This window comes from Lemur catta, chromosome X, assembly GCF_020740605.2.
Source record: "Lemur catta isolate mLemCat1 chromosome X, mLemCat1.pri, whole genome shotgun sequence".
NCBI classification, from domain to species: Eukaryota; Metazoa; Chordata; class Mammalia; order Primates; family Lemuridae; genus Lemur; species Lemur catta.
In genome coordinates, this window is record NC_059155.1 from 60,577,071 (window position 1) to 60,590,472 (window position 13,402).

The following is a 13,402-nucleotide window of genomic DNA, read 5'->3' on the forward strand; positions in this document are numbered from 1 at the left end:
GGGGCTTCAACTTCAGCACAGATTGCCTTGGTGCCTACTGTAGAACTTTCCCCGGATCCAGGACAACTGAGTGACGTGTCAGCCTCTTTCTTCTGACAAAACGTCTTACTGCTTGACAGAGCTCTGAAAACTGTGATTGAGAAATACCCAACTACATTCTTGTGGAGGGCTATCTATGTGGTGTTTTTCTCTTAGAAGGAAAAGAATACAGGCAGCTGAGTTGGGGAACCTTACAAGGCCTCAGAAAGGACAGAAATTAGCTAATATCTCAGGGTCTGTATACCTGGCTCTGTGAGCATCTGGTATTTAATCTTTGATGACAGCTAGTATCATTAGCTGTATTCTCCTAGCTAACCCTTACTGTGAGCTTACTGTGTACTAGGCATTGCAGAAAATGCTTTATAGACATTATCTATCTTAATCCTCACCACCACCATATGAGGTAGATTGTATTCACAGACTTACTTTATAGGTGAAGAAACAGGCTCAGAGTCGCTTGCCCAATGTCACACAGCTAGTAATTGGTAGAGCCAGGTGTCAAAGCCAGGCTCTCAGGCCCAAGAGCCTGTGTTAATCACCATGCTGTGCTGATTCCCCAACAGATTTTAACTGCACACTAGGCAGTGTGTTTGGGTTGTGTATATAGAGGAAAATAATTACTTTCTTGACATCTGGGAGCTCTCCGTGCAGTGGAATGGATAGGAAATAATCATATGATGATGTAACAATACGACAAGTGCTTTGAAAAGGAAAAGCAATAGGGCTCCCAGGACCTCAGAAGAAATGTCTCATAACTGTAAGCAAGAAAAGGAAAACAGGGAGACTGTTGCAAGGCCTCACAGAGGAGGTAGTATTTGAAATAAATCTTGCAGAAGGAGCCAGGTGACTCTGCATTGAGACAGAAGTGTCTTCTGATTTAGGAAAGAAAATAGCTTGGTGTGGCTAGAGATTCATTGAGTAATCATTTATTAATGGCACCTGCCGTGTGTTAGGCACACAGATGTGATCAACATAGGCAAAAACCCTACTCTCATGGAGCATGCGTTCTCATGGTGGAGATAAATAAGCAAACTCAGTTAAACAATTGGGAATTGTGGCAAGTGGTATCAAAGAATGACAGGGGTTGTTATGATAGAGAATGGCAATGCAATCTTCCTTTTCCGTGGGGCTGTCAGGGAAGGTATCTCTGAGGAAGAGCCATTGAGCTCAGGCCTGTAAGATAAGCTAGGCATGAGAAGAGTAGGGAGAAGCCTGATTTAGGCAGAAGGAGCAACATGTGCAAAAGGATAGAGGGTGGAAACAAGCTTGTCCTGATTGAATAGGAGCATCAGTGTGGCTGGAGCCCCCTCGCGAGCATTGTGGGGAGTGTTAGGATATGAGGCTGATGAGGCAGGGACTTGTAGGCCATGATAAGGGATCTGAATTTCATTTGTATGTGCAAAAGAAAGCTGTACAAATCAAGTTTGTACAGATGATATGAGGCTAGAAAGGAGAATTGGTACAGTTAGGCAAGTATCCTGGTCTGACTGTGTAACATACTGGCATCTAGGGACTCTGGAAAGGACCCAGAGACAGATGGCAGATTCAGTCACACAGGATGTGTGCGTCGGCCCTTTCCCTGAAAAGTTCAGAGCGCAGACCCTGCCTGGCTGTGATTCTTAGCAACCCCATCCTGCTTCAGGAAACATGTGATGTCAAGGTCTGGAAGGAAGGAGCAGGTCCTGCCCAGACAGCCTGCTAGAGGTTTGGGTTGAGTTCCTTGTCCGGCAGGGTGGGGCAGGCATATGGGTGGGTGCCTTGGAAAGATTACTGTAGATGGCAGTGTGGAGTAACTTGAGAAAGCAAATACAGGCCTGGTTTGGGCTTGTGTGAATGATGTCTAGAACCCCGAGCTCTTGGAACTTGAACTTGCAGTAACCTGGAACCTCAAGATGTTAAAAAGCTTCCACGTTGAAAGTGCTAGGAATACCAATGCATTCCAGGCTTGCGGCTTCAGTGGAGAAGAACGGTTAGGTGAATGATACAGAAATTAACGTGGAAATATTTAAGATGCTTGAGGATAAGAGAAGGTATTTTCGTAAGAGGCCAGGTTTTTGTAATCTTTGCTCTTGACACTTGCCAGGAAGTGGGTGCTGAAGTTCAGAGCACTGTGGGCTCAACCTTCCAACCCTTTGGCCACTGGGTGTCAGTGCTACAGTTTGGATTCAAGCTCTCAGTCAGGAAGGGACCTGAAACTTCCAGTAGACTTCTCAGCAAAGAAATATTTATGTGGTCAAGGTCTTGTTGAAAATGGTATTTAGGGGAATAGTGGTAAAATGAATAGGGTAAATGGAGAACCATTTCCAGCAAGAAATAAGAGAAATCGAGGGCTGATAGGGAAATGACAAAATGAGGAAACGACGCTCAAGAGGCAACACTCGAAGTTGGTGGGAGGCAGAAATGCAGACATGGCAAAATAGCTGTCCTGCTAGGAGTGGATCAACAAATTATTTTGTAGTGCCGGTGATCCTAGATCTGAAATGATGGCAGGTCACAGCACCCAATATTGGATTGTGGCCCCAAAGCTGCACCTGTAGAGTGATGTGACATGAGGACTTTTGTTAATCCAAATATGTCTCAACAAATCTAATTGGTTACCTTTAATACTCAACTAATGATATGATTGATCTTCTCCCATATACATAATATATACACAAAATAGTTCTATATTTGAGATTTTTTTCCCTCAGCCTAGTGTTGTAAGTGATCTAAAAGAGACAGTTTCACTTCAGAAAAACAGACTTTGTTCAAATCTTAACTTTACCATAACAATGAATGAGATTTTTGTTTTTTTGTTTTATTTATTTATTTATTTTTGACATAGCTTCTGTGAGCCTGTTTTACATTCCCGGGAAGAGCCAGGAAGCTGAGACGTAATGCTGGTTTCTCTTCAGGTTCTCACGAGGAGGAGAGGAAATTCCCCTTCTACAGACTCATCCAGGATCCTGGAAAAAGACTGAGCATTCTGAACACTTTTATACGTCTCATTGATATAACAAAAATGCAAGGTCCAAGGATAAAGTGTCACTCCATCGGTGCTCAAGACCTTTACTACCTTTTTGCTGCTGACATAGGAAATGGAGATGTAGGAACCTGGGCCCCGTGTGATTCCAGAACCTTTGCCAAACATCTTGTGTGACATCCCTCTCTCTCCAAGCTTTAGACGTCAGGGAAGGCCTTGAGGAACCTCTTCCTGAAGGAGGAAAGTGCTTGGTTGGGCTTTTCTTGAACCAGGGCTCCACATGGCAGGAGAAGTGGAAGCGATCTAGGTAGACTTGTTCCAGGTAAACAAGAGTGGCTCTCACAAGCCTGTGTGCTGCCTGGTTTCCTGTAAAAGGAAAGTCCAGGGTCCGTAAATGCCAGGGGATAAGAGGAACCAAGAACAGAGGATTAGCTTCTTACCTCCTAGCCTGAATCTTCCTCACAAACCTGTTCAATAGAGACTGATGGTTGTAATCAGCCCTAAAATTAACTCAAGATAATAGCTGTCATTTATTGAGCAGTTAGTAATGTACGTGATGCTTTCCATGCATTAGCTCTTTTAATCTTCCGGTGTTCCCTCCACCGTTTCCAAGTCAGCTTTCGCCAGCTGGGCTGGGATCACTGGATCATTGCTCCCCATCGCTATACCCCGAACTACTGTACGGGAGTCTGCCCTCGGGTACTTCCCTATGGTCTCAATTCCCCCAATCATGCTATCTCACTCGGAACCTTTTAAGAGTCTCATGCTCTACCGACTGAGCTATCCGGGCGACCGCACATTCGGAACCTTTTAAATGAGCTTGTGGACCAGAGTGTCCCTCAGCCCTCATGTTTCCCTTATAAGTTTGTCGCCATTAGTGTCCTCCTTATCGGCACAAATGGGAGCATCCTGTACAGGAGTATGAGGGTATGATTGCTCATTCTTTGCTTTCATCTGCAGGTACAAGATAGAGCTTTCAAAATTCCATAGCCTTTTGGCTAAAGTTTAATGTAAACACATGAAAGCTCTCCATAATCTCTGCAGTGTGATTGTGTATTTAAGTGATGGCACTGGGCTGTTTTGCAAATAAACAATTTTTTTTTCTTGCTGTTGAAGAGAATCTTGGAAGGCAGCTATGCTCACCACTATACCACCAATGCTTGAAGAGAATCTTGACTGTTCTTGGGATAGCGAGACAGCAGGTGGAAGGAAATGTTTCCTTTTAACTGTGGCCAGGAATTCAACCCTAATCTCGGAGGGGCAGAATTGGATCCTCAGAAGTTCTGCTCCTTTAAGGCACATTGCTAGCCATCAGCCCTCACCAAGGTGCCACTTCGAGGAAGCCCAGTAACTCTTTTCCCTGCCTAACAGTTCTGCCCAGTCTTCTGGCCATTCTCAGTGGGATGGGACTAATTTAGGTTGAGTTCATGTGTCTGCCAAATGTAAATCCTGATCTCTTTCTTACCTGAGCATTGTAATTTAACTCATTTTACCAATCCCTTCTCAACAGTTGGTGTCAGCTAGACTGAATATTTTGCAAACCTATAAATACACAAATTGTATTATTTTTAGCCTAGGGAGCTGTTCCTTAACATCCTTTTTCCCATCTACTTTCTTCATCTTTAGGATTTAGCTCAGACATTGCCATCTCCTCAGTACCCCCATGACACCCCAGACTCAGGCAGGTGTCCCTCCTCTGTGTTCACATAGCACTATTTGCTTTAATACGGCCTATTGTAATTATCTTTCTTGCAAAAAGATGGAGCTCCTCCTGAGGGGTTTCAGTTGTCCTACCCTTCTATATATTACAAGAGCCTGCCACCTAGTAGGTCCTTGATGACTACAAACACACAAAAGTGACATTTTTGTGATATATTTTTCCCAACATGGAATATTTCAGTGTTCACATTTCATTAGTTTTTCATTGCAATAAATGTAATACAAGATATATGTTGTACATAAAGCAAGATGATTCATTCTTGTGCCTCATTGTTTCAAACTCATAATGTAAATTACAATAGAAAATGACAGCCATATTCTTGAGTAAGACAGTTGGTGTAATCATTATATATGCTGCAAGTTGACCTGGGAGATGAACTATGGGCCTCCAGTCTAGCCGTTTCCCTAGCGTACTTGGGCGAGGCACCGATACCTAGCAGGCCTGAAGATGGACCGTCATTATAGGATCAAATCAAGAATTTAGCATCTTGGTTCTTAGGAATTTTCAGAAAGCGTTCTTAGGGATTTTGGAAAAGTTATGATCTCCTAGCCTTGAGTCCTGGTGCGTCGGAAACAATCTATTCATGGAGGGCTCAGGATTAATTGGCCTTGTTATCCAGTAAGCCTTGAATTGTCAGAATACCCAAGAAAAACACTGACAGGATGGGGTTAGTTGTGGCTGATATTACAGATTCTCTTTTCTTTTGAAATACTGCTTCAGCTCAACACATTTTCTCAAATCCAAAATAAGAGCTCTGTACCTCAAATCACCTTCTGAGAGGAAGAAGACATGGTTGCTAGTGGAGGGGGTATATGGATGAGGAGGGGGAGTTGTATCTGCCCAGGTGGGTGGGGAGAAATTGCTATTTGGTCTGGAAAGGGAAAGTAAAAAGCAAAGTTTCTCTTGTCTCAACAATCCCAGGGAATAGGCCAGAACTTCATTCAATGCGTGGGTGCAAAAGGAGCAGGCATTGAAACTTGCTTCTGAGCCTGGAGCTCCTTCACATTTACCTTGGTGGTATATTACAACTAATTCTGGGCAAAGTTGGGATGCAGACAAAATTTATCTTCAGTTCCACAAAATATTTGGGTGTCTAGTCTTGTAAAAGAATAGTTCATGTCTTCAGTTAATTCTCCCAATAGCATATGAAGTGGGAGGTATTAGTCCCGTTTAAAAAACCCTGCTTCATTGAAGCATAATTCATATACCATAAAAGCCACCATTTTAGGTGTAAATGCAGTGTTTTTTAGTATATTCACAAACCTGTGCAAACATCACCACAATCTAATTTCACCGTAAAAAGAAACCTCGTGCCCATTAGAAGTCAATTTCCATTCTACCACCCCTTACCACTAGCCCCTGACAACCATTAGTCTGCTTTTTCTCTGGATTATCGATATTTATATAAATCAAATCATAAAATTTTTGGATTTGTTGTAGCCAGATGTGTTGTAGCATGGATCAGTACTTCATTTCTTGTTATTGGTGAATAATATTCTATTGTAGGATATACCAGCTTTTGCTTAAATATTCATCAGTTTGGGAATTCAAGCTGTTTCTGCATTTTGGCTCTTATGATTAGTGCTGCCATGAATGTTCATGTGGAAGTTTTGGTGTGGACATATGTTTTCAGTCCTCTCGTGTATATGCTTCAAAGCAGAAATGCTGGATCGTATGGTAACTCTATATTAAACATTTTGGGGAACTAGCAAACTGTTTTCCAAAGTGGCTGTACCATTTTACAGTCTAGCAATGTACGAAGGTTCCAGTTTCTCCACAGTCTCACCAACACTCATCGTTTCTTTTATATTCTAGCCATACTGTTGGAGGTGAGGTGGAATCTCATTGTGGTTTTGATGTATATTTCCCTAATGACTAATGAAGCTCAACGTCTTTTCATTTGTTTATTGGCAACTGGCACATCTTCTTTGGATGAGCCAGCTAGTGAGCTAGAGAGTTGTTCTTCCTGTCAGTGGTGGATCCTTGCAGGAATGAGCCAACTGCAGAGATGTTCTTTTGTGCCTGTGATAAGCTCTAGTCCCTGAGGTGGAGCACTTGAATGCCCCAGGCTTTGGGAGGAGCCCTGAAGCCCCCAGGGGGGTTGCTTGATCTCCACCACAGCAGTGGTGGGTTGGGGATGGAGACTGGGCATGTTTAGGTTGGCTGGGCCCGGAAGGGCTCAGAGGTCATTTTCCCAGAGGTTAGGGGGGAGATGCTGGGCGGAGGGTGGAGGCACACTCTCCAAACCAGGATGACTGCTCATGAAGAATGAGCTGCAACTGGATGTTGGGAGGGAGCTCCTCCCTGCTTGCCTCACCCCTGTCCTCTGGTGTCTGTTTGCACATGGGGGTGCCTGAACGCACTTGGTTTCTAGGGCACTGCAGGTTGACATCTTCCCCACTGGGGGACCCTCCCTAGTCTGACAGCGCAGCTTTGAGCTTCAGTAAGGCTCCAAGTTCATTTTCCCAGCGACAGTGGAAAGCCAGTGGAGGAGTGTCAAGGCAGGCTTTCCAGACCGGGAAGTCTGCTGGTGAGGGAAGGGCCGCAATTCCCCAGCTGGCTGTCAGGGGTGAACTCTGCCCCTCTTATGTTGCCCTTTCCCTCCAGTGTCTGGTTGCAAAGGTGTCAGGTTGCAAACGTGCCACACTTGGTTGCTATGGCACCGCAGGCTGGGATATTCCCTGCCGGAGGATCCACCCTAGTCTGAAGGTGTGGCTTTCCTTTAGGGGAGATACGTGCTTCCCCAGATCTCCACGTCTCAGACCCCCACAGTATTCTCCCATTAGTTCCCCCCACATGTCCTCCCTTGCCTGCCTTGCCAAGTCCAACTCCTAAACCTCCCCCTGTGTCCCCCAGGGACTCGCTTGAGTCCAAGAGGCACAGGATCAGGCCTACACGTCTGACCCACTAGCGTGCATCTCCAAAAAACACCAGTATGCAGGGAGCTCCCAGATCGGGCACCCCGGGTCCACTGCAGGTCCTCAAGGGGAAAGGTGTGGGCCCCACTCTCTGTGGAAACCTCAGACCGGAGGACCCACCCACTAGAGAGAGGTGCCCACTTGCCAATTCTTGGCTCAAACTGCTCTCCTCCTTGAAGTGGGTTGGGGAGGGGCAGGGAAAGACAACAATCTGAATGGAAGAAAGCTGGCTCTCTGGCCTCTCAGGTCACTCTCCTTGGAGGGCAACTCTGCACAGAACATCCAAGCTCTGGGATTATGCAAGTTCTCCCCCCAATTCCTTGGTCACCGCTGTGCCTGGGCTCATGGGGGCAGAAAAGCTCCCAAGTAACTTGGTAGCTAGCTAGCTCACAGCAACGTCAAACTCCTGAGCTTAAGCGATCCTACTGCCTCAGCCTCCCGAGTAGCTGGGACTACAGGCATGTGCCACCATGCCCGGCTAATTTTTTCTATATATATTTTTACCTGTCCAGATAATTTCTTTCTATTTTTAGTACAGACGGGGTCTCGCTCTTGCTCAGGCTGATCTCGAACTCCTGACCCTGAGTGATCCTCCTGCCTCGGCCTCCCAGAGTCCTAGGATTACAGGCGTGAGCCACCTCGCCCGACCTGGCCCTTTTCTTAATGATCATTCCATTTTGCTTTTGTTTAGTCTACGCCGGGGTTTCTCAGTGCAGCACTATGGACATTTGGGTTCAGATCATTATTTGTTGGAGATCGCTTTCCTGTGCATCATATGTGTAGCAGCATCCCTGGCCTCTATCTAATACATGCCAGTAGAACCTCCTCCTCCAGCTTCACAACCAAAATGTCTCCAGACATTGCCAAATATCCCCTGGGGGACAAAATTATCCAATGTTTAAAACAAGTGGTCTACCCCGTTTACAAAAATGGCTGCTTGACAGTCCATTGCATGGAAATACCATTATTTATTTACTTTTTCCCTAGTGATAGACATTTAGGATATTTCCAGTCTTTTGCTACCAAGGACAAGATAGCAGTGTACAGTACTTTCCCATTGTATGCATGTTAGTGCATCCATAGGATAACTTTCTAGAAGTGAGATTTCTAGTTCAAAGTTATGTGCATCTTTGAAGTTTGATTCAGAACTGTCAAATTGCCCTCCAAATAGGATGTACTGATTTGCACTCCTAGCAAGCGTATAATGCCTTTTTGCATAAATAGCATGGTGTAGTATCCAATGGTTTGATTTTTGCCATTGTGAGGGAGAAAAGAGGGGTGCATTTTAGTTTATATTTCTTTTTTTTTCTTTTTTTTTTTTTTTTTTGAGACAGAGTGTCGCTTTGTTGCCCTGGCTAGAGTGACTGCCGTGGCGTCAGCCTAGCTCACAGCAACCTCAGACTCCTGGGCTTAAGCGATCCTACTGCCTCAGCCTCCCGAGTAGCTTGCCCGGCTAATTTTTTCTGTATATATTTTAGTTGGCCAGATAATTTCTTTCCGTTTTTAGTACAGACGGGGTCTCGCTCTTGCTCAGGCTGGTCTCGAACTCCTGACCTCAAGCAATCCACCCGCCTCGGCCTCCCCGAGTGCTAGGATTACAGGTGTGAGCCACCGCACCCGGCCTGGTGTATATTTCTTGAATTGAGTGTCATTTCATATTTTTAAATGCCATTTGTACTTTTTTTCTTTAAAATATTTACTATAGTCATTTGTCCCTTTTTCTCTTGGCTATGGAATTAGTTTGATTGCTGGATGCCAGCTCTTTATGTTAACTTAAGTAAATAAGGTCTCTGTCATATATGTTATAAATATTTTTTCATAGTTTGTCATTTGTTTTGACTTGGCTTATCATACATCTCAGGCAGTAGACGCTTAAATTTTTAATGTCTAATTTCACAATCTTTTGTGGTTTCTAGATTTCTTATATTCTTAAATAGGCTTGTGTGAGCCAATATTATAAAAACAGCATTTCAGTTGTGTGGAAAACGTGGTTAATGAATGATGGTGGCACAATTGAGTCTCCATCTGGATGGAAACAAAGTTAGACTCTTCTATATCCTGTAAAGGTAAATTCCAGATTGATTAAAGAACTAAATATATATTTGAAAATTAGATAAAAATTCAGGAGGATATTTGTATAACCTTGCATTTTGATGAAGATAGGAAACCCAGAAACCATAAAGAGAAAGATTGTCAGATTAGACTGCATTAAAATGTTAAAACCTATACAGTCAAAAGACATATTTGAGACTGAGAGAAAAATACGTGCAGTACATATGATACACAGAGGATTTATACATGGAAAATGCAAAATGATGATTAAAAGAGACAAAAAAGTGGTAGAGAAATAGTCAAAAAGATAGGACAATTTATAAGAAAAAAGGTGTAATGCTGTATGAAAGATGTTTACCTTCCTCAGTTTTCAAGCCAGGAAATCACGGCTCGTTTTCATTCCTCCTTTTCTGTTGTATTCTAACAAATGAAACTAGTCTCAGCCCTTGTACTAATTGTTTGCTTTCCAGGCAATTTTTTGTTTTTTGTATATATGTAGAAAACCTACAAAATTTTGCCTGGGTTTTTAATGAAAATATGTTCCTACTATGCATATTCTGAAATATGCTTTTTTCATTTAGACAAAAGTATCCCAAACATCCTTACATGTCAGTCTGTTGTTTTCATGGCAGTTCTAGAGTATAGAATTAGCAATTTATTTAACTACCCTAGTTCTCCCAGTCGAGACGCAGTTTTTCTTTGTTTTTTTCCAGGGATCATTTTTATCATAAGCAATGTCACCTGATAGTGCAGCTGTTGTTCTACCATTATGCGTTCCCAGGAACACGGGACATCTAAGGCTTTCTTCTACTTTTTGCTAATACAAATAATACTGCCTTGGACATCCTTGTGTACATATCAATATTTCATGCTGAGCGTGAGCGATACAGGCTCACGCCTGTAATCCTAGCACTCTGGGAGGCCAGGGCGGGAGGATTGCTTGAGGTCAGGAGTTCAAGACCAGCTTGAGTAAGACCGAGACCCCATCTCTACAAAAAATAGAAAAAAATTAGCCAGATGTGGTGGCACGTGCCTGTGGTCCCAGCTACTCCAGAGGCTGAGGCAGTAGGATCACTTGAGCCCAGGAATTTGAGGTTGCGGTAAGCTATGACGATGCCACTGCATTCATGCCCGGGCAAAATAAATAAAAAGATGAGTGTAGATTAAAAAAAAAAGACTATGAAGGGTCATATGTGGTATACTATTATACATTTATTTCACATTCTTTCAGTTATATATTGGGTTGTGGTCTTTTTTTTTCTTTCTTTCTTTCTTTTTTTTCTTTTTTTTGAGACAGTCTCACTCTGTTGCCTGGACTAGAGTGCCGTGGCGTCAGCCAAGCTCACAGCAACCTGAAACTCCTGGGCTCAAGCAATCCTTCTGCCTCAGCCTCCCGAGTAGCTGGGACTACAGGCATGCGCCACCATGCCCGGCTAATTTTCTCTCTATATATTTTTAGTTGGCCAGATCATTTCTTTCTATTTTTTAGTAGAGACAGGGTCTCACTCTTGCTCAGGCTGGTCTCGAACTCCTGACCTCGAGCAATCCACTCGCCTTGGCCTCCCAGAGTGCTAGGATTACAGGCGTGAGCCACCGCACCCGGCCTAAAAAGAAATATTTTTTGAAAGTTCTCTTAAGATTGGCTATATGTTTGATATAAGGAGGCGGGGCACTGAGTTGTGCTTTTAAAGTTTATGGACCTGCGTTCAGAATTCCCATGTGACTCTCCAGAAAGACACATGTCTTTCTACTCATCCTTTGTCACCGTGCACAGACCACCCACTCTCCCAGACTAACTCCCCAAATGCAGAGACGGCTCTTCAGGCAGCACGGTGTAGTGCAGAAGCCTGTAAGACTTGGGCATCAGGCGCACCTGGCTTCAAATCCCGGCTCTGCTCTCATGAGCCATGTGACCTCGGGCAAAGTACTTAGCCTTCCTGATTTGCAATTTCCTCATTTGTAAGATGGGGAAATAATAGCTTTCACTTGTCAAGGTTTTTCTGAGAATTAAATGAGACGATGTATAACATTGGTCTAAGCATGTAATAGGTGCTTTTATAATTACAATACCAGGTGTTGAGCTGTATTTTCTGTTTGTTCTTTTCAGTACTGACAATGTCCTGTGAAGGTGGAACCGAAGATTAAGGAAGACCAAAAATATAATGTTGAAGTAAGAACCACTAATATGCCCAACACATCACAAAGACAAAGTCTCACTGCAAAAGTGAGACTTTTCTGGCAGACTATAATTGGCACCACCTTTTTCTTGCATGCATAACATCTGAACCAGTGTCCATTTCCTCTATTTGAGCAAAGAGGAGGATTTTGTAATCCTCTTTAGACACTTTAGAACGAAGGCCAAAGTGTTGACTGCACAAATTTCAGAGCACATGGCTCTCAACATAGCTCTATAAACACCATCTCAGTCCAAGGGTATTCAGTGGATGCTCTTAAGAGAACAAATTGTTTTGCTCACCAACTCAATCCCAATTATGAAGAAAATTTTCAGCAATAAGGAAGGCCTCTATAAGGAATCAGAGGCATTCTGTTATGGAGCTTTCTAGTATTCAGAGCTACCAAGTATAGTTTCTCCCCTGGGAACTATGAAATCACCTGGCAGGCCTGGATCCTCTTGATCATACGACCCCTACGGTGGACCAGCAATCCTTATCTCAGCTGGGTATACCTCTGCCTATTTAGGCTGCTTCTGAGTCCCCAGGTAGCCCAGGGATAGGGTTACCTATGGTGCTATGCCACTGGCTCACACCTCCTCATGAGAGCTGATAGTTAAGTTTTTAGGAAGTTCGCAAGGAAGTTATTCAACACAGCCATCATTCAATATTGAATTATATAAACTTACAATTAAGCAAAAGTAATAAATACTTATAATTTATTGATTGTTTTAGTACATTTACTATTATCAATGTTTTTAAAGTTATTTATATCTTTTTTATCTATATGGTGTAAATCCCTTATGATGGCATGCTATGGGCCGTCTCTTCTCAACTCTGCATTCACTGATGCTGCACTGGTAGCTTGAACTGGCCATTGCTGGGAGTATTTACGAGAAGGAAAGTGGCAAATGCTACAAATTAAGGCACTTTTCCCCCAGAGAGCTGATTGTTAAATATTTACCAGCATACCATTGGACTTACCTCCCTTACGTCTCTAGGGAATCTAATGGCCATCATCTCAAGTGGAACACCAAGACCTCTCTGCATATCTCTACACCCAAAATGGTGTTTCCTTGTATACAGCCTTGTTATTGGCTGTTACTTCTTGCTGCCCTCTTCACATTCTCTGTCTCCCCCATCCACACCCTCCTCTGTCATTTCTGTCTCCTGTCTTCATAAAATTATCTTTTTTATATCTCTTCTTATTAGCAGCATATATATTGGATTCATTTCTCTCCTTTAAGTTCTTAAGGCTGTGAGCTCCAAACTCCTTGAAATGCAAACAAGGAAAGAACTCTGTTTTCTACTGCAATTGAGTGGAGATAGTCTGGCAACATGATCCATTCACTTATTCATACAGTCATACAAATGGTTTTATCCAGCATTTACTATGTGCCAGGCAGCTAATTACTGAGAATCCTGAGATAAAAATAAGAAATGCTCTGCTGTCGAGGACCCCACAGTCTAGAAGGGAGACAGGCAAGTACATATAGAATAATCAGATTTTACAATAAATGCTGAAATAGAGATATGTACA

General features: G+C 43.2%; 1 protein-coding gene across 3 annotated transcripts in view; it reads left to right on the forward strand.

Annotated features, from left to right (window-relative positions):
* The window catches only part of LOC123628668 (bone morphogenetic protein 15-like), a 53,900-nt gene extending 41,316 nt beyond the window's left edge, over positions 1-12,584 (forward strand). For 2 of the 3 annotated variants that reach the window (XM_045538553.1, XM_045538552.1), the window contains exon 3: positions 2,864-4,958. In XM_045538553.1, the coding sequence (XP_045394509.1) occupies positions 2,864-2,916 (53 nt within the window). In that variant the 3' untranslated portion in view covers positions 2,917-4,958. Of the gene's footprint in view, positions 1-2,863; positions 4,959-11,798 lie in introns of those variants that run through there. The other variant, XM_045538554.1, reaches the window with a different exon arrangement.
* The last annotated feature ends 818 nt before the right edge of the window (positions 12,585-13,402 follow it).